This window comes from Pocillopora damicornis, chromosome 10 (genome assembly GCF_964200805.1).
Source record: "Pocillopora damicornis chromosome 10, jaPocDami1.2, whole genome shotgun sequence".
Taxonomy (NCBI): Eukaryota; Metazoa; Cnidaria; class Anthozoa; order Scleractinia; family Pocilloporidae; genus Pocillopora; species Pocillopora damicornis.
The window spans coordinates 14,892,426-14,916,295 of NC_142679.1; the positions used below are offsets into that span (position 1 = coordinate 14,892,426).

General features: G+C 36.8%; 2 protein-coding genes across 4 annotated transcripts in view; both read left to right on the top strand.

Annotated features, from left to right (window-relative positions):
* Positions 1 to 429: 429 nt before the first annotated feature.
* Positions 430 to 8,726, top strand: LOC113665473 (uncharacterized). Of its 3 annotated transcripts, XM_089184444.1 has the most exons (10): positions 430 to 798; positions 2,545 to 2,584; positions 3,069 to 3,152; positions 3,800 to 3,922; positions 4,532 to 4,635; positions 5,060 to 5,128; positions 5,253 to 5,313; positions 5,628 to 5,669; positions 6,727 to 6,873; positions 7,166 to 8,726. In XM_089184444.1, exons 1-10 carry the CDS (start codon positions 643 to 645, stop codon positions 7,621 to 7,623), a joined length of 1,284 nt encoding a protein of 427 aa, XP_089040570.1. In that variant the 5' UTR covers positions 430 to 642; the 3' UTR covers positions 7,624 to 8,726. The 3 variants fall into 3 exon arrangements, with proteins under 3 accessions (XP_089040570.1, XP_089040572.1, XP_027036972.2); XM_089184446.1 differs by lacking the exon at positions 6,727 to 6,873 and having other exon boundaries at positions 7,166 to 8,196; XM_027181171.2 differs by lacking the exon at positions 3,069 to 3,152 and having other exon boundaries at positions 501 to 798.
* Positions 8,727 to 10,358: 1,632 nt separating this feature from the next.
* The window catches only part of LOC113665476 (uncharacterized), a 23,300-nt gene continuing 9,788 nt past the window's right edge, over positions 10,359 to 23,870 (top strand). The window contains exons 1-16 of the mRNA XM_089184470.1: positions 10,359 to 10,581; positions 13,015 to 13,054; positions 13,380 to 13,454; positions 14,105 to 14,227; positions 14,868 to 14,971; positions 15,613 to 15,681; positions 15,801 to 15,861; positions 17,454 to 17,495; positions 17,850 to 17,888; positions 18,292 to 18,408; positions 19,090 to 19,184; positions 19,577 to 19,645; positions 20,489 to 20,555; positions 21,998 to 22,033; positions 22,344 to 22,472; positions 23,013 to 23,520. Of these exons, the coding sequence (XP_089040596.1) occupies positions 10,426 to 10,581; positions 13,015 to 13,054; positions 13,380 to 13,454; positions 14,105 to 14,227; positions 14,868 to 14,971; positions 15,613 to 15,681; positions 15,801 to 15,861; positions 17,454 to 17,495; positions 17,850 to 17,888; positions 18,292 to 18,408; positions 19,090 to 19,184; positions 19,577 to 19,645; positions 20,489 to 20,555; positions 21,998 to 22,033; positions 22,344 to 22,472; positions 23,013 to 23,520 (1,730 nt within the window). The 5' untranslated portion in view covers positions 10,359 to 10,425. The remainder of the gene's footprint in view (positions 10,582 to 13,014; positions 13,055 to 13,379; positions 13,455 to 14,104; positions 14,228 to 14,867; positions 14,972 to 15,612; positions 15,682 to 15,800; positions 15,862 to 17,453; positions 17,496 to 17,849; positions 17,889 to 18,291; positions 18,409 to 19,089; positions 19,185 to 19,576; positions 19,646 to 20,488; positions 20,556 to 21,997; positions 22,034 to 22,343; positions 22,473 to 23,012; positions 23,521 to 23,870) is intronic.

Sequence of the window (23,870 nt, forward strand, 5' to 3'; positions counted from 1 at the left end):
CGATCTAGAATGACTAAATTTTCCCGCGAAACACTTTAATCATCCGAAACTTCCATGATGCCACGCGAACCTCTTTAACTTGCTATCAGAATATTAATTTCTGGCTAACTTGTTTCCATGTCACTCAAACTTCAGAAATTACATTTACCAACATCATAAATATTATCATAATTTTTAATATCTTTAGGTGTCAAACGCGTATCTAAGTCATGCTTCTGTCTCCGTGGCTGGTCCATCTGAATTTTTGTTCAGATTTGTCACGCCATGCTCACTCATGTTTACATTTCTTACATGACGTCTGCTTTTACTTTGTTCTTGCATTTTAGAAAAACAATAAGACGAAAAAAATGATCCCATGCAATTAAATATCTATGAAGATAAAAATAGCCTATTATTTAAATAGGAGAATTAAAGAAGACCGAAAGAGACAATGCAAACCTCGTTCAAAGGTATAATGAAGATGTTATCATGACTGCAGCATACATAAATAAAAATTTGTTGCGGCTGAGTGAACAAACGAGATTGTAAAGTGAAAGGCGTGCCATCAAGAAGGAGTCTATGTCGAAACACAAATTTCTTGGTGCTATATCAGCCTTGCGAATGCCATGTGATGCCAACGTCTCTTGATACAACTGCAATCCAATGAATACAATGCTCGGCCGTTTAATGTTTGTCGTAGTATTGCCGCTGTTTGTCCTTATTGCTGGCGATTTGTTTCAAGAATCTCAAGCAGGATCTTTTAAGTCATCATGTCTTCGACGATGCCATCGCTTAATTAAAAATACCGCCGCTTCAAAGGTTTGTGCTCCATTTGTTTGTATTCCGATTGAGTTTTGATACTGACTGCACTACGGCTACGCTCAAGTCTGCAAACATTTCCCTAAGGAATGCTAAGCTGGTCTGAAATTTAAGCTCGTTCAAAATATTAAAAAGTAGATGTATAAACTGAGTGATAAAGAGAAGCTCAAAAATACTTTTGAGTTGGAAGTTTGTCGCTATATGTATTTTCCTTCGGTGTGCCCACAGAAGTTAAGACGTGAGCACCTCACAAACAGTGATTATATTTATGCGAAATAAAACGTGCATTTTGATGACGTCACGTCGGAAATAAAAAACATTTTGGAGCTGTACTTTTACTGAGGAATATTTTTGTCAATGCTGAAAGTATTTTTCTATACAAAGTTATTAAGTCATCCAGCTACTATAGTGTCTTGATCATCACAGATACAAAATTAGTGCAGTAAAGAAACGACGATTTCAAGTTTAAATTGAACATCTTTATCGATGGAAATGTTAATTACTATTCAATACCGGTCAAAGTGGACTGAAACATAATTATCCTTGTTATGTTTCATTGAAACGGAACCAAGAATCTTCATCGACTTTGATATCCAAAAAGATTGTCTTATGGTTTCAAATGAGATCCTCTTGATATCGAGACAAAAATACGACTCCTTCCGGGCATATTTTACCACTCTGAATATTCAAGGATGGACAAATCCATTTTGACACAGCCCGAGACATTACTTAACAAACAACATTCGAATGAGTGATACTGGCAGAAACTTGTGGATAAAAATACGTCTCAGATGGGTGAGAGCGTTTACAGTTCATTCTAGAACTAATTAGATGGGACCTTTCAAATTAACCTGATGAGATTCTGTCATAGTATGAATGATTAGTAGCACTGGATCAAACTTTCCGGGAAAAAGGAATTCATTAAGATTTTCAGTACACGGATTTTGCAGAAATTTTACGTCAATAACTCCTTGTTCTTGGTATTTTAAACGAAAGAGAAAAAAATAATAATCGATAAGGCTTTCGTAACATGGCTTTTTAAGTCTTTACACCGTTTAGTATTTGAAATTCCTTGCTGATGATCGTATTTTAGATATGCAAATAACATTACTGTCTGTCGGAGGAAGGAAGCTGTTAAAAGTTTACATTTTAAATTTTGCTTCTTTTGATATCTCTGATATTCTTTGAAATTTTCAGATTTAATGTAGCAGAATCATGCATAAAACGTGTTTCCCGTAGGTCAATGAATCGGCGAATCTAAAACACTGAAAAATTGAGCCAGGCGATGATATAATCTGAACCCTTTCTGACATGATGACAACCAATGTTCCTCGTATTAATTATTTAATCGGAGCAAACGAGGGAGCTTTATCGGTCTATTAAATCCTAAATTTGCTCGAAATTAATCTCACGTACTTAAACGAGTCATTAATTATAGAAAATAAGTCTTTATGTGCACGTTATATTAAACTTTGAGTTTAAAGACAATCATGCAAACCTCAGCACACTTCGCGGACCTATGGCTTTGTTCCCTCTCTTATTCATTTTTGCTCGTGGGACAGTGTAGAAAATGGCGCATATTTCACACCAAATTCTTCTCTAAGCATAACACAAATCTGAAACCTTATGAAAAAACTACACCTTTGGAACGTAAACAAATTCAATTTCTGTCTGTCTTATTAACTGGAAATCTACCGATCGATTTGACCACTTGACCATCTGTCTCTTTACCATTCTGACCTGCAGGTATCCTTCTCATGTCATGAATTTTGCAAGGAAACGCAAGGTAAAACTTAGAGTGATTTATCTGTTTTAAAGTGATATTTGATAGCCCTCTCAAAAGCACCAAAGCGAATGGGCTTTCTCTTTCTGACACTATTATCACTGTTATTGCTATGTATTATTACAAGTGAGGATGACGTTGGAACAGCTGTCAGGAGAAAAAGCGAAATAACCATGTGATTTCACTTTAATCGTCGAAGCAGTGACCAATAGATGAAATTTTAAAGTGATTGGTTTGTTTTTGGTTTTTAGACGCTATATCGAAAATCGCGCGAACCGATTTCTGTTAAATCTTGGGATCACGTGGTAAACTTATTTGTCCCCTTTAAATATTTTAATGGTTAGGAGTTTTGAGTGCTTTAGACTGATTAATGCCCATTTGCTAACAATAATTTTTGTCTCCTGTCTTGTGACGCTGAGTAAACTTTATAACGTCAATCTTAGTTTCGAAAGTGTTCACTGCATAAGTTTATACATGTCCTTTCTAGCGATTTCAATGGCAGAACAACGAGGCCTTGCTGCACATAGCTCCATGAAACAGCGCATTCGAAAGGCTTTGAAAGCTATTCCTGGTAAGTTGAAAATACTGAAAGGAGTGTAAAGAAAGAGCTCAGGATCTTCCGTTTCAGTTGAGATGTATCATGAAATGAAGACTGATCTTGTAAATACTAATAACAAATAGGTTACAGATCCTTACAGTGTGCAGAAGCGCATATAAATCGTTTGCCGACTTTGCAAAGACCATGTTAAGCATCTGAATAGACGCCTTTTGTAAAAGGTGGTTGAAAATCGAAAAGGATGATTTGCCTGAGAGACAGTTAACCAGAATAATCACGCAGTTTTGTGCAGATTCACAAAGTCTTGTTCAAACAGTTCTTGCATCCCTAGAGAAATAGTAATTTAAAAAAAAAAAAAAAAAATTTATATCACCAATGCTCGGGGTGTTATGTTATACCCTCCCTCACGCAAATGTCTGTGAGTATGACAAATTCTGAGCAGAGTGACCTTGTACCAATTTAAAAAATTTTAATTGTTTCTACTCGTGCCATGCTCTCTCTTGATGTAGTAGTTATTCAGAAGTTGTGGTTTTCCCCGATGTTAAATTTTTGAGCATCGGAGAAGGGATGGCCTATAGTTTGGAAGTTCCACTTATTGTTGTTTTTTGGGGGTAGTTCTTTTGCTCTTGATTATGTTGCTAACTTCAGACCATGTTTTTTAGAGTGCTCAATGTCTTCATTGAATCAAAAAGTGGACTGGACCCCAAGCAAGGTGAACGTGACCTTTGGACGGTATAAAAAAACCAGTCATTGGTACGCGAACATATCTTGGACGCCTTTAAATGGTGAGTAATAAAAGCTTCGAGAAAGTTGAACCCATTTTATTGAGTGTCAGTGATAACTTCGGCATCATAATGGCTTTGCTTTCTTTCGCGATATAGCTGGAGTGAAAAACTTTCTCTACTCTAAACTAATCAGATCCAGAATTTAAAATTAAATTAAATTCCAGATTTACCGCGCTTGTAGGGAGCTTCGTTTGCGTTGCGTTGCGTAGAAAATTATCTAACTGCAAATGCAGAATTTTATACTTAATATGAATATATCTATGTTATGTTCCCTAAAAGCAATGAAATGTAATGATGTTTTAGTTTCAGTGAAAAAAAAGCTTTCTTTAAGCCTAGTTTTTTATCATGAAGGTTTAATCAATGTGTAAGTTCCCTTGCTAACAAAGTGGTTTTATCCTTGTAAGATTCAAAATATATACTTAAATTTTTCCTTGATCACACTACATTGGGGATATTTTGACTGAAAGGTATAAAGTAGATGATAATATTTTTTTGTGTGCAGCAGTTTCTCTATGACTTTGTATTGGCTTCAGTTTTATAATTCCCTAACGAAAGAGCGTGATGACTCTTTGATACAACAATTTTTCACTCTGCGATTTGTTTTTGTAGAAACTTACGGAAACTGGTCCGGTATTGTGGTTAAACTTACGGTAAAAAATGCTCACCCTATATTGAAAGGCGTATATCCATCAAGTTGTTCTCAACATCCGAAGGTAAGAGGCAAAGTTACGTGAAAATTGTAGTTCCAATCTTTCTTAAAGATTGACCTGAATTTCGTTTACTTATCGGGTGAAAAAAAATTGCTTTATATTGACTTTAAGTTAGTCTTTTTTCTATCGGTAGCGTTCTGGTTACATATTTACATATTTCTCAAGATACTTGTGCAACACGTCAATGTGACGTGTGACTAGACTAAAGATCAGAATGTTGGGACCGCATGAGGTCGCTCTTCAGCCGTACAAAATAAGAGGACAAAGAAAACCTCTCTTAGAGATATTGAAAGCCGTTTTTGGAAAATCCACTGACCATCATAAACTTCTTTTCAGTTGGTCTAAAACCTGGTGGTCAGTAGCTAATCACTTGCATTGCTTTTGTTTTTTCACCATAATTTCTCCTCTTTTTCTTTCTAAATTTCAGAATCAAACATTTCTTCAAGTTAATCTCTCTTCCTACGGATATCTTTTTCCAGATGTTATTTATCTAAGGGTAAGTGAGATCTTACTCGATTTACAGTGTACTTGCTGCCAATCAGTTTAATTAATTATTTTTGAACCAAAGAAGGTTAGTGAGACGCTTATCATCACATGGTAGTTTCCTATTTTATTTAAAGATTCTTGCCCTTCCTTACTCTCCAAAAGAGGACATCTCAGATGTACTGTCATTTAAACCACGTAAGTTGTACTATTAACAATGTTGTAGAATTAATTTTATGATGGTGAAAAACATCTGGATAGCATAGAAAGTCATGAAAGAGATCCCTGCCGACCAAACAAAAAGTTTTTAGATAACTTCTGTTGAAATTGCTTTTCTTTAAAGGCGAGGATATGAGGAAATGCTGCTTCGTTACATAGACACGATATTCATATATTAGACCATTTTGTTCTGGTAATAATAAACAGAGAAAAGTTTATCAGATAAGAAACTTTAAAATTTCATCTGTTGGTCACTGCTTCGACGATGGTTATTTCGCTTTTTCTCCTGACAGCTGTTCCAACGTCATCCTCACTTGTAAATCAAACGACAGCGGGTAAGATGAAAATAAAAACTTTCATTCGAGGATTGTTTAAAACCCAAATGATTTAGCGAGATTGTTATTAAGATGTATAATGTTGCGCCTTTTAAAAGTGTTAAAAAGAAGTAAATGCAATGTCAGAAGTCGTACAATAATGCAATTATTAATGATTGTCCAGGCCACTGCAGTTAGTAACTGCCGAGGACTAAACGAGAATTTCAAATGAAGAAATCTGTGGTCATCAGAAAGCCATCACAGTGATGTTACTTGTAATAGTACTTGAGCGCTTAGACATCCAAGTTTGTCTCATATTATTTGCATAAACGTCTGCTTATTGTCCTTGTCTTCTGATCTGGGTACTGTGCCCACAGAGCCTACAAAACCTGGAAAATTTGGTTAGTTATGATTTAAATTTTGCACAAGAACTTTGACAAACTGTATTCTTATTGGTGTGAGAAGGAAATACTGTCTTTTTATGTTTATGGGGTCTCAGACAAACTTCTCAGGAGCACTTTGAAACAGGCCTCATTGTTTTAAAATTGTTATTCTTTTCATGAACTGCTGTTTCAAAAAACGAATTATCTTTTCACGAGAAATCGGGGAGGAAATGCTTCATAGAATACAACACCTAGCATAGTTACATCGTTGTTGCCGTTGCCCAGCGTAAGCGTCAAAGTCTCACGCGTTAACTTTATTGGAATGAAGCTTGTTGCTGGTGTCAATCGATCTCTTTATTTCTTAGTACTGGTTTCTTGAGCTGCCTGCGCCTTCAAACAGCCGGATTGTGTCTTCCTTTTAACGGGCATGGTGACCTGGCTTTTATCACAGATTTTTTTTACCTCAGTAATTTTTCAACTACTTCCATTTCTGTAGAATGTGCATGGAGAGATTCCTAGAGCCGATTGTTAGATAGAATCTTAGAAACGACCCTTCACTTTAAATGTGTGTTCGTGGAAAGTTTTACATACCGTTACTTGATAACAGCAAATCACGAGTTTTTATCTCTCACAAAAGGAAGGAAAGTAAAAGGCTTTTCTTGATTTGGTAATAAAAGTTATTCATTTTCACCTAGGCTCTAATAAAGTCATGAAATATATGTCCAGTTCCGTTGGTATCGTTGCTGGTGTCTTGGCAGTAGTATTGGCTGGTGTTTGCCACAAAACATTTACCAGAATCTGTTTACAACACAGGGGATCTAGATACAGCCGTCCATCTGGTGGTTTGTATTTGTCTATCAGTAAAGAAATACCAATAATATCTCTTGGAAGGGCGAGCGACTCGATTGATACTAATTGCTTACGTACCTAACTTTGAAATCACGTGTGGATAACATCTTTCCATATCCATTTATTTCACCACTTCAGTCTCCTTATTAAAACTCTTTTGTGCTGTGAATGAAGCCTGCTCAAGCTTTTACCCTTATCAGTTATACTTAAGTCTGAGAATTTCACAGTTCTTTCGGATAAAACCTCCCACGTTCGTCTAACAAATTTTCCTTTCGTTACTTCCAGATATCGAGCCTGAAAATCATGACATATTCATAATTTTTAATAGTGATGATAAAGAATTGGTGGATAAAGAGCTCCTACCCCTCATTGAAGAACAGCATGGGCTCAAATGCCGAGTCCATTACAGAGACTTCAAAGCTGGTGGTATTATCTATGATCTGATGTCGGAAAGTATTAGTAAAAGTTACAAAAATGTTGTAGTTTACTCAAGGAACTTTTTGAAAAGTGGCTTTTGTGATTATGAACTGAATCAAGCAAAGCAAAGACTTCTCAGGAAAAATGACGACAGTTTGGTCATTATAAGAAAAGATGACGTAGATTTAAGTTCGCTGCCTGAAGATCTGCGAGAAAGAAGTGTTATCGACTATGGCAGTAATCATGAAAAACCTCACTGGAAAAGAAAACTCATCGAGTTTCTCAAGAAGCCTAACAAAAACAGGCATGAAAGCCTGATACAGTAGTATCCTCCATAGACGACGTCGACCCGATCAGAGAAGGAGAAGAAGTTTTCCAAGAAACAATTCCGAACATAGACAGATGACTTGTTTTACTTTCGCATGAGGCATCAAGTTACCGTCACGAATAATAGTAACATTTAGTTCTTTTTTGAAGCTCTTCGAACCTTTGACGTTTCTCAACGCAGCTATTTATGCCAAATTTCAAAACATGACAATCGCTTAGAATTTTGACTGCTATGACCTATAATTTTGTGATCGGACACGACCCATGGCATCAAAACGAGTTGGTTTCATGTCCACTGCACTCGAAAATTCAACACCCTGCCACACAGATGAGAGACTGGTACGACAACTCATGCAATTAGTATACTCAGCACGACTTTCAATTTTCCAACTCCAAGCGAAGGTGCCAAGTGGATAACATATCGATATATTTCTCTCAGTGTTACGGAACTGGAACATAATTGTAGTTAAAATAGTCACATTACCGATAATCAATGGCTGTTTTGGTATCATAAGGGTCAAATTTGTATCACTATTTACTGTTTGTGCCCACTTATAAATTATTCTGCATTTTAATCAGTTCTCTCCTTTCTTAACCTCAAATTTGTCATTGATAAGATTTATAAGTAATTGGCCATTGTTTTTGACAGTTTTAATTAATCATAAATCTCTCAATCTGCCAGTTCAGAGATCAAGACAATTGTATTATCATTGACGTAACAAGCGATGCTGCCTTTTCATTTTTCGTTCCACTATCACTGCAGTTGTACTTACTAAAAAGCTATCGCAAAGACAGTGAAACCATAGATTTCTCGGTAATTCTCCTTACTGTCAACCATACAATTCTGATAATGTTAGTTTCGAGAATTTATTATTGGATCAACTTATTATCCCCAGATTATTAGTGAGGAGAAATTCTGTCTTGGTCACCCATGGTAGTTGAAGGGTCAAAAAGGTCTCCAGCACGAAGCAACAAGTTTGAAAGACAAAGATTGGAAAAAAAATTTGGAACATTACAGACCATTTTTGCGTGGCTTAAGGATCACTTAGCTATTTATTGTAAATAGTACAGAGTGTTTTGTCTTAAAATAAAATCATCAACCCCGCAAGAATCGTTCTGTATCGTAACTGTTGGTAAGTATCTTTTCCTATTTTGCAATAACGATCGTAAAAAAAAAGAGCTTTGCATAGCTCGATGCTCTGCCCTCTTCGTTTTCGTCACATACTGAGTTAGAAAGAACTGCTCATATTTCTGCGAAAACTTACTTGCGTTCGCTTCAAAGTTCTCAAAGTAATGTTGTAGATTGTTAATGTACCTGGAAGAAACGCACCCACCTGAAAGCCCATTAAGAAGCATCGAGCACTATCTTTATGAACGGAAGAAAAACTGAGTTTCTTCCGTTACGTCACACTCTTTATCGTATGTTACATCATGATGAAGCCTGTGCGCGCGCAGGCTTCTAATGGGCTGCAAGCGAAAACACCAACAAAAACGCAGATAAAACGAAAACAAAACAGAAATTAAGGGATAAGAGAGAAAATATTTAAGACTCATCATTTATCTCCCTCTCCAATTCTCCTTCCCCTTAAAGACCAGTGTTATCCTCGCTTTGTCCTTCACATTCAGCTTTAGCGTGATACGTATACACCTGTTAGAAAGGAGTTCCTATCTACCAAAACTGTGAACGCAACATTAGAGGTGAATAATTATTTTAATACTTACCACACGGAAACCAACAAGCTTGTTTATTTCTTCTATCGTACCAAAAAAAATGGTCGGAAATTTAACTCTTTACGCGCGATTTTGTCACATCGGCTGCTCAGAGGTTAATAGTATTTGCTAATTCATTTCCGAACTAGCCAATCAGCGCGCGCAAAAAGCTCTATTTACTTGTTTGGCGTATACTAATTCTCTTTATAGCTGTGAGTCATGATCTAACTTTATAAATTTGAAAAATGATGATGGTGAAAATTATGATAATCATGATTAAAACCAATTGACAATACTTCACAGCACTGCAATTTTTAACTGTTATCATTTGATTTAGATTGATAACGTTATTTTCGCGTAACGTGTAAAAACAAAGTGAATGTATACAGCACAAAAAATGGATGATGGTATGAGTCACGCCGACCCACGTTCTTGAAAAATAATTCGTGAGTATTATCGTGAGTTAGTAATTTATCTCGATTCTACTATTTTCACGAAGTTACGGCAATATCATAAAAACAAATATAATCATTATAAGTAGTTATTTAAGTCTCGTTATCATTACCGTCATCATTAATATTATCATAATAATTAATATCTTTAGGTGCCAAACGCTTAGCGAGGTCAGGCTTCAGTCACCATAGCTGGTCCATCGGTATTTTTGTTTAGATTTGTCACGCCATGCTCACTCATGCTTCATACATGACGTCCGCTTTTACTGTGTTCTTGCATTTTGGAAAAACAACAAGACGAATAAAATTGTCCCATGCAAATAAATATCCACGAAGATAAAAATAGCTTAGTGTTAAAATAAAAGAAGTATGGAAGACTGGAAGAGACAATGCAAACTTCGATCGCACGTGATAAAGGCATAATGAAGACTGAGCGCATCAATTATGATCTGTTGTTTATGTCTGCAGCATACATAAATCACAAATTTGTTGCGGGTGAGTTAACAAACGAGGTTGTAAAGAGAGGTCCGTGCTCTCGACTAGGAGTCCGTGTCTGAAGACAAAATGCTTGGTGCTATATCCAGCCCTGAAATTGCAATGCCATGTGATGCCGACGTCTCTTGACGCAACTGCAATCCAATGAATACAAGACTCGGCCGTTTAATGTTTGTCGTGGTATTGCCCTTGTTTGTCCTTATTGCTGGTGTTTTGCTTCAAGAATCTCAAGCACGATCTGTGAAGTCATCATGTCTTCGACGATGCCATCGCTTAGCTGAAAAAACCGCCAGTTCAAAGGTTTGTGCCCCATTTGTTTGTATTCCGATTGGGTTTCGATACTGACTGCACTGCAACTTACGCTCAAGTCTGCGAATATTCCTATTAGGATCGTAAAAGTTGTCGTAGAACGGAAACCCCGGAATTCTAGTGCATTTCTTCGACGCTGAAGCGGTTTCGTTCTAATTTCTACTCTTTGAAACCTGTTTGCGAGGGCATACAAAAATTTACTTTATAACAGGTGAGCGTGATTTGATTTCCAGGAATTTAGAACATTGGGCTAAGGATAATGATGGTGCAAAGTGAATCTTATTGACAATTTTCATTAACATTCGATCGTCAATGTGAGTGATCCTTGGCAGTTAGATTTCTGCCCGGCAAGAACTGTTTATTGATATTATTTTCCCTTTGAACTACGAATTAGTAACGCAAGCTAGGGTAAATCGCGAAATAACAAGCACAATTAATAAAGGTCTTGCGATGCTAAGCTGGTCTGAAATTTAAGCTCGTTCAAAATACTCTTAGGTAGATGTATAGACAGTGATAAAGACAAGCTGAAAACACTTTTGGGTTGGAACTTTGTCGCTATATGTATTTTCCTTCGGTGTGCTCACAGAAGTTAAAACGTGATCACTTCACAATCAGTGTTTATATATGTGCGGAGCAAAACGTGCATTTTGATGACGTCACGTTGGAATTTAAAAAATAATTCGTTCAGGTGTACGTGTACTGAGGAATATTTCTGTCAATGCTGAAAGTATTTTTCTCTACGAAATTATTGAGTCATCCTGCCTCTACAGTGTCTTAACTATCACAGACAGAAAATCCGTCCGGTAAAGACAGTAATTTCGTGTTTATTCAAGTTTGAAATGGGAAATCTTTATTTGCGCAAATGCGTAGTTTAGACCGACTGTATTGAATTATTTTTTGTTCCTCTCCTTCGTCAGGATAACTAACCTTGCTATTTAAAAATCAATTTGTGTTTGATTTGTTTGAATACCAAACACAGCTCCTTGGTAGAAGTTTGCATAGGGAGCTTAATTAGAAATGCTTTTCGTTCAAGAGGTCATTTGTTTTTGTTGAGTAAAAATACACTTTGCAAAGCCGACAAACCAAATCATTTCCTAACACGTAATTAATGACAAAGCATATCAGTTCTAATCAGCATTACGTTTCATAATGATTTTTTCTTCTCGACGCTTTTACTATTCTTAACAAGATGTATGTGGATACGTCATGTAGATCAAAATACTGCATTTAGTACCGTTGATATTTGAGGAGAGAAGCACGAGTTTACTCTCACCAAAAAGTTGGAGAGAAAGAGTTTAACTTCCCGAGATTTTTATCGATGGAAATGTTACCGGTAAAATTGGACGGAGACATGATAGGTGATGATAGTACTAGTTATGTTTCATTGAAACGGAAACAAGAATCTTCATTGATTTTGATATCCAAGAAAATTGTCTTATGTTTACAAAACGAGATCCTCTTGATATCGTGACAAAAATACGACTCCTTCTGGGCATATTTTACCACCCTGAATATTTAAGGATGGACAAATCCATTTCGACATAGCCCGAGACATTACTTAGCAAACAGCATTTGAATAAGTGATACTGGCAGAAACTTGTGAATGAAACTACGTTTCAGATGGGTGAGAGCTTTCACAGTTCATTCTAGAACTAAGTAGATGAGACCTTTCAAATGTAAGATTCTGTCATAGTTTGAATGATCGGTAATATTGGATTCAGTTTTCCGGGAAAAGTTGGTTCATTGAGGTTTTCAGTGAGCAGATTTCGCGGAAATTTTATGACAGTAACTTCTTGTGCCTGGTATCTCAAACCAATGAGAATATAAAAATAATCGATGAGGCTTTCTAAACATGGCTTTTTAGGTCTTAACACCGTTTAGCATTTGAAATTTCCTGGTGATCATACTTTAAATATGCAAATAAAATTACTGTTTGTCGGAGGAAGGAAGCAGTTAAGAGTTTATATTTTGCCCCTTGTCGAGCTTTTCCATTATTCAAATTTTGCTTCTTTTGATATCTCTGATATTCTTGGAAGCCTTCCGATTTCCTGCAACAGAATCATGCATCAAGACGTGTTTTCCGTAGGTTAATGATAGGCGGATCTAAAATACTGAAAAAATTCAGCCGTGCGATGATATGATCTTAACCCTTTGTGACATGATGGCAGCCAATGTTCCTCACATTAATTGTTTAACCAGGGCAAACGAGGAAGCTTTAACCGTCTATTTTTAAAAATCCTAAATTTGCTCACAATTCATCTCACGTACTACACGATTCGTTAATCGTAGAAAAGAACTACACCTTTGGAGCCTAGCCTCGTTTATCAAAAACGAATTCGATTTCAGTCTTTGTTTAGTCAACCGCAAATTCACCGATCAATTTTGGCACCTGACCAACTGTCCCTATGTCTTTCTGACCTGCAGGTATTCCTCTCGTGTTATGAGCTTTGCAAGGCAAGGAAAGGTAAGCTGGTTTAGAATTATATCGATAAAGCGATATTCACATTTATTTGATTGTTCGACGGGATTTGTTTGTTTCTCCTTTTAGGACGCTAAATTAAAAATCGCGTGAACCCAAGTGCGGTAAATCTTGGGATCACTTTGTAAAATTTTTTCACCGGTCCCTGTAGATGTTTTAAAGTTGGTCCGTTAAGGGTCTTTGAGTACTTTAGGCTGATTGATTCTCATTTGCCCATAGTTTATTGGTCTCCTGTCTGAATAAACTTTATAGCGTGAATGCTAATTTTGAAATTGTTTACTGATTAATTTATACCCCCTAATAATTGCAGTGGCAGACCAACGAGGCCTAACTGCACCTTTCTCTACCAAACAGCGCATTCGAAAGGCATTGAGAGCCATTCCTGGTAAGCTGAAATAATTACAGGAGTGTGAGGAGATAGCTTAGGATCTTACTTTTCAGTTTAAATGCATCATGAAATGAAGGCTGAAATTGTAAATATAATTAACACATGGGTTACAAATCCTAACAATTTGCATCAGCTCAGATAAATTGTTTGCCAACTTCGCAAAGACCATTTTAAGCATCTGAATAGACACTTTTTGTAAGAGGTGATTTAAAATCGAAGAGGATGATTTGTTGGGGATACACAATTACCAAAATAATTACCCAGTTTTGAAAAGGTTTGCAAAGTTTCATTCAAACAGTTCTTGCATCTCTGGAGTGAATGTAATTCAAACAATTTTAAAAAAAGAACTTTATATGGCAACCGTTAGGGATGTATGTTGTACCCTCCGTCATACAAATGTCTGTGAGTATGACAAATTTTGTGATGAGTTAACTTGTCCCGATTGAAAAAAATTTAATTATTGCCATTCCAGCCATGCTCTTTCTTGATGTAGTAGTTATTCGGGAGTTGTCGTTTCTCCCGATGTTAAATTTTGAGCATCGGAGAGGGGTAGGCCGACAGTTTGGAATTTACTTTCAGTTACTGTTATTTTTGGGGTAGTCTTTTTGCTCTTGATCAAATTTCTAACTTCAGACCATGTTTTTCAGAGTGCTCAGTGTCTTCACCAAATCAAAAAGTGGACTGGACCCCAAGAGAGGTGAACGTGACCTTCGGACAGTATAAAAACACCAGTCATTGGTACGCGAACATATCTTGGACACCTTTGAATGGTGAGTGATTAAAGCTTCGAGAGAGTTGAACCCATTTTATTGAGTGTCAGTAATAACTGCGGCATCAAAATGGCTTTCCTTTCTCTCGCGATATAATTGGAGTGAAAAAATTGCTCTACCTTCGCCAATCAGATAAAAAATTTAAAAGTAAATTAAAGATAATATATTTCCCGCACTCTAGAGAGAGAACCTCAAGACTTAAAGAGAAAATGAAGGTTCGTTTGCATTGAAATTTAAGTTTTATTTTTTGATAAATTATCTAGCTGCAAATGCAGAATAATATACTTAATATGAATATATCTATGTTAAGTTCCCTAAAAGCAATTATAACTTTATGCGTTTTATTTTTTAGTGAAAAAAGTTTTCCCTAAGCCTAGTTTTGAATCATGAGGGTTTAATTAATATGCAAGTCCCCTTGCTTACGTATGAATTGCACTTAAATTTTTCTTTTTCCTCGATCAGACTCTTTTAGGGATATTTTTACGGAAATGTAATATAGTAAATAATATATTTTTGTTATGTGTGCAGCATTTTCCCTATGACCCCGTGTTGCAAATTGGCTTCAGGGTAAGTCCCTAACGAAAAAGCATGATGACTCGTTGGAGTAACAATTTTTTACTCTGCGATTTTTTTTTTGTAGAAACTTATGGAAACTGGTCTGGTATCGTGGTTAAACTTGCAGTAAAAAATGCCCACCCTGAAGTGAAAGGCTTAAATCCATCAACTTGTTCTCAGCATCCTAAGGTAAGATGCAAAGTTACGCGGAAAATGTGGTTAATCTTTCTTAAAGACTGACCTGAATTTCGTTTACTTATCAGGTGGATTTAATGAATTTAACTTAGTTTTCTTTCTACCGCCAAATTTTTCAATGATTCAACTAAGATTTCTAGCTCTCAAGTCTAGTGTTTGCGACTCAGTGATGTAACCTCTCAATACATTACCATCCACACCCTCATTCATGTCGTTTTTTCTTTTCAAAACTATCGCCTCGCAAGTTAAAGCTAGTTTTGCACATCAGAATGTTACGGCCTCTTTGAATGATGTAAAGCTAGCAAGTCGCCCTAGTTAAAGTAACAAAACTTAGCAAAATTCTTCAGAACCCTGAGGCTTTAGCAATTGATTTAAAGCTGTACCCATAGTGTTTTGGGCACACTCATTAAATAATCCAGCATTGATACAGATTGAGATCTGCATGCTCTCCAACTGTACAAAATGAGAGGAAAAAGAAAACTTCTCTTAGAGGTATTAAAAGCCGTTTCTGAAAATCCACTGACCATAGTAAACTTCTTTTCATGTGGTCTATGACGTGGTGGTCAGTAGCTTATCAGTTGTGTTCTTTTTGGTTTTTCACCATAATTTCTCCTCTGTCTCTTTCTACATTTTAGAATCAAACATTTCTTCAAGTTAATCTCTCTTCCTATGGATATATTTTTCCAGATATTATTTATCTAAGGGTAAGTGAGAGCACCCTCGATTTAAAATGTATTTGCTACCGTGAGTTTAATTATTTTTGAACCAAAAACAGTTAGTGAGACGCTTTTCATCATGTTGTGGTTTCATATTTTATTTTAAGATTGTTGCTCTTCCTTACTCTCCAAAAGAGGACTCCTCAGATGTACAGTCATTTAAACCACGTAAGTTGTGCCGATAACGATAAAAAGCGTCCAGGAAGTCAACATAGACACTCTTGTGTGATAGCTCTTCCCCTATAACTCCCAATAGCCATACATCATTCAACAAAAAGGTAACCAGAACACTCAAACTTATCATGTAGAGGCTTCTACGTTAATTTAACACCGAATTCTCGTAACCTGTTTACATGTAAATGTGTTGCTGCCGGAGGGGAGAATAACAGTCAGATCTTGGGAGACAAAGGGGTAACTTCCCGTGTAAACTATACACTAGGACTGAGGATATAAAAATGAGGCGTAAAATTATTATGTGCTTAGATAATAATTTTCTTACCGTTTCGTCTTTTCTTCGTCAAATTCAGGCAGATATTTGCCGTACAACTCAGACAACTGTGCACCCTTTTATTTGATTCTGTTAGGTCAGTTGTATATTGACCACTGATAACATTAAAGTTTAGCTGGCGCAGGCAAACCTCCAAACCACAAACTCAGTTCAGATTTTCGGACGCCGACTGACTTTGGCAATGTATAACATTCCATATACATGGAGACGGTTGTCTGAGTTAAGCTCGCGAAGACAAACCTCAAAATCACAAACTCAGTTCAGATTTTCTGGCATCCCATTTACATGTATATTTATGGTGTTCACGGTTTCCTGAGTTTCAAAGAAGCTCACTCGATTCATACACTTTTTCCCCTCTGTTCACCCTTGGAGTGACTGGTTTCTTTTCAATATCACCCCTGAATCAAAATTAAGTTCACTAGAATGAAGGAAACAGTCACCAAATAAAGAAGCTATCGATTGTTAAATAAATTCTCCTTGTTATCACCCTGGGAAATGCGTAAAGAACCGAGAGGAGAATATGCAAACTGATTTTAGATGTAAAGGGTTAACTGGACTAGTTTCTATTTTTTTTCTTTCACATTTCTCCTCCATCTTAATTGTTGAGTTTTAGAGGAAGGTTTTAGCTATTTATAACTTTTTTTCGTTGTTTTTTTTACGTTTGATTTCAAGTAATTGTGATGAAAAAGAATATTTCCTATGTTCCGGCATTCAGCACATCAATATGAAAATTCACTTAATGGAGAGCGGATAACACGGAGACAGGATGTCTCCACAGAGGCAATGATTATGGAAGAGATCTCTGTCAAATAGAAACATTTTTGATAACCACTGCTGAAAATGAATTTCTTTAAATGCAAGGATAGAGGGAAAATGTCCTTTGTTACATGGACAGGGGTTCATTTGTTAAATTATGTCATTCTGGTGGTATAAAAAATAATTCACAATTTTTTTTCATCATTTCCGCCATCAGGTTAAAGATCAGCACGACTCTAGACTTTTTACTTCTAAAAAAAATAAATTGGTAGTATACATCATTGTCTTGATTCGGTCACTTGCTTAAGAAGCCAAAGCCGGTTGAGACTTGGATTTATGGTTTGTGAGACAGACACTTGTAATCATATATAACGTCTGATATACGATCCTTCCGAGTAACCTAAACACTACAATTTGCCAAAGAGCTTTTATCCATGTCACTGCTTCAACGATTTGGGTGAAAACTACATGGTTATTTTTCTTTTTTTCCTAACAGCTGTTCCAACGTCACGCACGCTTGTAGAAGATACGACAGCGGGTAAGATAAGACAAGCTTTCATTTGAGGGTCTTCGAAAATCCAAATTACTCACCGATATTGTTAGTAAGATGTTTGTTGTGTATTGTTAGGTCCATCAAAAGTTTCGAAAAGAAAAAAAGACAGTGGCAATAAAATAATGCGATTCTTATTGACTATCCAGGCTACTGCAGTTACTAACTGCGGGAGACCGAACGAGAAATTCAAATGAAGAATTTCGTGGTAATCATGCGCATGTGTTTGTTTTGTGACAGAAAAGCGTGGTAGTCCTATTTGTGAGAGTGATCAAAGACGCTGTGACCTAGGTTTATTTCATATCCTATTTTCATAAACGCTTGTTTAATGTCTGTTTCTAGGTTTCCTACCCACAGCGTCAACAAACTCTTCAAAATTCAGTAAGTTACGGTTCCTTTATTAACAAACAGGAAATAGTAAACAGAACTGAAATAATCTCTTTAATCGAAGAATGCAAGCCAGGAGACTTGGTCCAGTATATAAAGTATAGCCTCAATATGAAACTTGTCTGGCGAAAATAGCAAACAAACAAAGTTTCCTTGAATAGTGAAAGCAGGAAACAGGAAAAGCATTTGTATTGGAACCAACGTAATCCACATTTGGTATTTGCAAACTGTATAGAAGGATGAGATGTCGATGGCTCAATGTGTAATTCACTAACCAACTCAAAGAAGGTTGTGAACCTTTTTTTGTTATTTTCTCGGCAAATAAGCTCAAATTACATAACGTACTTTTCATTAACCACCGAAAACTGCCATATTTAGAGTATGCGCCTTTCTGCAGGTTGTGTACGGCACGAGTTTGGAGAATACGAGTGGCATCCCAAAAACATCAATGGACATTTTTCCAAACGAAGTAACGGAGAATGGGTTGTCAACATTTCGTGGACACCTTTTAAAAGTAAGTGAGTTTTAATTCTGTGATGTTTTATCATATAAGCTAAGCAAAACTCAGTACTATAACACTTGGCAGATTGGTTGTAACTTGTTAGACTTGTATTATGTTAAACATAAATGTATGATTCCCATATGATATATGGGAGTGACTGGTGTTTGAGCTACTGTTATTTTGTGTTGATTTTGCATGACTTATGCCGCAGATACCATATGATTTTTACCCCGGGATCTACGCCGATAAAAGTAGATATGCGACTACGGATGCGGCCATTTTAAATTTTGCTTAGCAACCTGGCCACTTAACTTTGCGGTGATAAAGTCTTGATCCTCCTTGGCGATAAAATTGAACAATAAGGAGAGGAAGGCAAGGTCACTGAGTTGTTCTCCGTATTGCTGCTTGCCTGAGAAGTATTTTCGCACCCTTCTGTTCAAAAGGGATCATTGAAAGGGGGTAGACTATCAGTCAGAGGGTGGTAAAAGACGAAAAAGCAAAATTAAGTGGAGAGGGAACAAGGACGGTTATGGAGGTATTTGTTCAAAACAAATCACTGATAGGATACTTAAACCGCCACACAGCTTCTCGCACGTGCTCGAGTGATGCAATGATTCGAGATTTTTTCAAGTATCAGTTATTCTTTAATTGAGATAACAACCCTTGCAACTTACTTGGGTATCTTTTCTGCAGATGCCTCTTTCAACTGGACTAGCTACTACATTCAAAGGGGTATCGGCGGAAATCAAAAGAGTGTCCTCAAATTACAGTGTTTCAAATTACCAAAGGTATTCACTGAAATTCCCTCATTTTTAATTCTTAATTTGCTGAGATTGTAAAAACTGCCGCTGATCAGCATTACCGACAACAGTCATTGTCAGGGCTGCTCTCACGCTGACGATCACACAACAAGATCGAATTGCCTTCTTGAAGTACAACACGACGTAACATGAATAGTAAAGTAAATTCTTAATGGCGTATATTCCCTGTAGCTTAAATTTTTGATACTGCAAATCGATTTCAATTATGAAAAAAACTTGACCGTTGTTAATCTTAGGTACAGGAGACAAGCTTATCGAGCTGAGCTCATTAGTTTATTGCAAACGTAACAAATTTTTGATTTATGTACATGTTTTAAATCAGCTCCTAAATATTGGAATTCGAAACGTATTTCATTCAGAACCAGACATATTTTATCTTGGATTATGCCACTTATGGTTGGAAATATCCTGAGCGAATTGACGTCGCGGTAAGTGACGATAGCGACTTTATCTTGTTACCCTGTGAGTATCAATTTAATTCGATGACAACCGACTGGCAAGAAAAGCTTCCTCATTGTTCCTTTACTTCCTAATATCAATACAAACAACTCCATGCGTGCATATTCTCCATACTGTTCTCTATACATTTTCCAAGGTGCTAACAAGGAGAACGTGTCTCACAATCAAGAACTTCTTGAGTTGGTGATCATTTCCTTTATTCTTGTGACCTAAATGTTTGATTTAGGAGTGATTTTGTGGGGAGAAATTAGATGCTGGTCACTCTTAGGGGTCAAGGTGTTAAAGTACAGTGTATATTTGGGGGCGTCAGTCATTTGACTCGAAGCGTATTTGGCAACCAAGGTTCAAAAGAGGTTCCTCTTCCTTTTGTTCGTCATCGTTAAATTTTCGTAGTCCTCCATTGGTTTTGTTATGGTATTTTCATGTGAAGAAGTTTTAGAACGATATTTGATTCATTTGACAAAAGATCCGGAGATATTCTGAAATTGCTCAGAAGGTTCACAGCCACGGATGATGATCTGTGGCTGTGAATTTTTTTAACTCTATGGCGCTCTCTTTTTTTACTTATTACATCCTCATATTGCTAAGGCAAAAATCAACATTTAGCCACGTGATTTTTGAAAGACTTCATCACTTTCATTTGGCTGACATGACAGCTATTGACGAAACGCAGCCCCTACCGTCTCCTCCTCTTAGGTTCAAATAGGAAACATAGAAGGAAGGAACAAGCTTAATATAGATTTTTTGGAGAGTTCTCTGTAGGATTTAGTCAACAGAAACTTCTGAATCCAAAATCTTTCCCTTGTGCCTAGGTGACTGCCTATCCATTCCCCGAACATCCAGATACGTATAAAATGTTTCATATTACTCGAAAAAAAGGTAAGATGCATAATTTTCAACACAATGATAATGTTCAGTTTTAAGTGATAATGATAACAACAATAATGATAACAATAATAAAAATAAGGATACTATTACTAATACTAGTAACGCTACTGATGTTGATGATAATAATTAAGTAATAATGTACATGAAAAACTCACGCGCTTCCGACTGGCTAAAAACGAGTGCATTCTCATGTTGCACGAGTGGTGCAAGTTACAAGAGCGCGCACACTTTCAAAATGTCGTCTTTCTTGACTTTCTGTGATGTTGTTTCATTAAGAAGTAATAACAAGATTCCTCTCGCACTTTGGTGTGATAAGCACTTCTGAATTTTCAAAGACTGCAAATTGCACTCGTCTTACGGAACCGTGCAATTTTATTGTCTTTGAAATATTTACTCGTGCTTATTAATACCCATTGCACTCGAAATCATGTTATTACCTATACTAATAATAAGGCAACGACAATAGCAAAGGCAATGGCAATGGCAATGTCGGAGACAGTTACAGTGACAGTGACAAGGACGATTATGATAATCACAACATTGATATTAAAAAATTTGTAACAATGGTGAGAATGATGAAATGAAAAGTAAGGCAAAATGACAATCATTACAGAAATAACTTTGTTTTGAATAAGTAAGCGTTAACAATTACGGAAATGTGGTAGAATTATATTAAGTATATCAGTACTCTCAGTATTTCATGTCAAAGTGAATGTGGACAGACGGACAAACAGTCTGGAAGACCTGATCTACTCAATTTTCTGTTGAACACTGACGAGGTCATAGAAGGGCTGACGTTCTTGAATATTCTGGAATTGCAACATTGTAAATATCAGAAGAATGTTGGATTCATTTGCGGTGGCGTCGAAAGTAATCCGAGATTCCATTGGTTTTGCATCCCTTTGCCCTGTAATTTGCCAAAAAACTCGCTTGAACATCTGAGCCAATCGGATGCAAAGCTAATCACGACGCAGTCATCCATGTTTTCAGAACCTCAGGCGGCTTGATTTAAGTTACTCCGACCTTTCATTGGCTCTTCGTGTTACTTACTTTTGTTTTGAATTGATTATCCGTTTTGGTTATTTTGTTTATTTTGTTTTGGTTGAGATTCTCAATCTGAAATTTACCCCAGAAATTGCAAACAATTGCAAACGTACAGTGTAGCTCAGGATCGAGAGAGACAAAGGCAGGACATTTCAAGAAATCAATTCCCCCCTCCCTCCCTCTCTCCCTCAGTCTTATCCCCCGCAGAATCACAATATAATGAATTATGGGCGATGCAGTTGTCCCTATTTTAGAGGATAATGCTATGGCAACGAAAGAATCTAAAAAGTGACTACTTTAGCAGTAGTAGCTTGCCAAATGTTAACCGGTTATGTCAAATTTGAAACTGTATTAACCGACATGAGGTCAAATTGGTTTTACTCTCATAGAAGTTTCTATTCCGGCAAGGACAGCATCATCGCCAAGTAAGTGTAGATAAGTAACTTTGACGCGGTTGATCCCCATAGAAAAAAAAAGCCTTGAAAAACTATGTTTCGTCTTTTATAAAGGCGAAATGTCTCCTGTCTCTTTAACCCCTAGAGGTAATTCATCTGTAATATATTCCTCAATGCAATGGATTCTCCAAATACAATTCATAGTCCACAAAAGAAATATCAGCGAACCACTCACTAGAATCTCTTGAGCTGTTGTTCCCTTGGAAAATTGGTGAACTAATCTCATACAAGTGGATATCCTTTTAGCAAACATTTACATTGATACACGATTCTTCAACAGCTTCAAGAACACTTGAGGTTGTATTTTCTTCCGTTGGAGGTACGTTTTTTCTTGGGCTGTTCGCTTTGGTGTTGTATCGAAAATGTCGTAAGCCGCCATCTTCAGTTACCAGGGAGACTGTAAGAAGAGGTAAGGTCGATACTTAAGCCGCATCATGCACTTATCATTCACTCTAACAAAAAGCTGAAATTTCTTAGGTGTTCAAATTATCTTACTGTTTCAGGAAAAAAACTAAAGCTATAGCCCGGAATCTCTCCATAATTATTGTCCTATAACATACACATCCAAAAGCTTTTCAAGACGGACTTTCTCCGATAACTTCCCAACATTCATGATATGCTTGAGTATCTGCCTCGTTTGTGACGAGCTAGTTGCTAATAAATATGGGATATTACCTCACCTGCATGCAAAGAATTAATTTTGTCCTTAGTCCGAGTAACTTCGCCTATGAACAAGAACCTGAAAAAACGTACGCGTATTCGGGATTTCTCTGGCCGGCTAAAAAGGAAAACGAGAACAAGATATACTTGGTTGCCTCAAGAGAGGATAAAGCGCATCCTCTCCTAGTTGCTTTTATCCTTTATTTCGATTGCCTCATGAAGACTGCAATAATCACAATCTTAAACAATCAAAGACAGAATATTAACAATATTCATTTTGTATTCACAGCTTTTAAGTACCACGCATTCATAATCTACAGCACGACAGAATCTGAATGGGTCAACAACGTCCTACTTTCGACGCTACAGAGCAACGGGTTTAGATGCTGCATACATTGGAAAGATTTTCAACCCGGCTCAGTGTTTGCTCAGAGCATTGTTGATAGTGTTCATGATAGCTACAAGATCATTGCTGTCGTATCGGAGAGTTTTGTTCAAAAAGGCATTTGCGAATTTGAGATAAACCACGCCATAACACGATTGATGAACGAGGGCGATGATTGCTTGATTATAATCAAATACGACAATGTGGATCTCAAAGTCCATTTGCCATCTCTCTTGGATAGGAGTTACATTGACCTACCGAACGAAACTGACAGATCGACATGGGAGTCTAGGGTTGTAAGTGTTCTTCAAGAGGCAATTATCGAGGAGGAAGCCAGTGTTCACAGTGAAGAGCACTCCAACAATAATTACGAACATGACGGAAATTCTTCGAGTGATGACAGTTCACAGGAGTTAAGAGAGTGTCTCTGTAAGAGCGGTCCGGTCGATTTTGCTTGAGACACGGATTTCGCTCGTTTCTCGTGTGTTGTAAGACATTCATGTACCTATACTAAAACCACAATCAGTTTGATCGGATCTCTTTATTTTTCAGAGTTTTACGGAAATTAAATTTCACTCGAGCGAAGGCTTGTCGTGACACTTTTCAAGACTTTAATTTCATACAACTTTGGAGGACAATTTACAAAAAACTACGGAACTCAGCAAAAAACAAATACCACAGCCATGTATATTTACTCTATCTTATCTATCGAGGCGACTTTCGTAAACATCACGTTTCAATCAAGGAAACAGGGAGACTTGA

What these genes read in the sequence shown, in the direction of transcription:
- LOC113665473 (XM_089184444.1), top strand. Translation starts at nt 643, where the DNA reads ATGAATACAATGCTCGGCCGTTTAATGTTTGTCGTAGTATTGCCGCTG. An exon ending in GTTGTTCTCAACATCCGAAG is followed by an intron (nt 4,636 to 5,059) that starts GTAAGAGGCAAA and finishes TCTAAATTTCAG; the next exon opens with AATCAAACATTTCTTCAAGT. An exon ending in ATACAGCCGTCCATCTGGTG is followed by an intron (nt 6,874 to 7,165) that starts GTTTGTATTTGT and finishes CGTTACTTCCAG; the next exon opens with ATATCGAGCCTGAAAATCAT.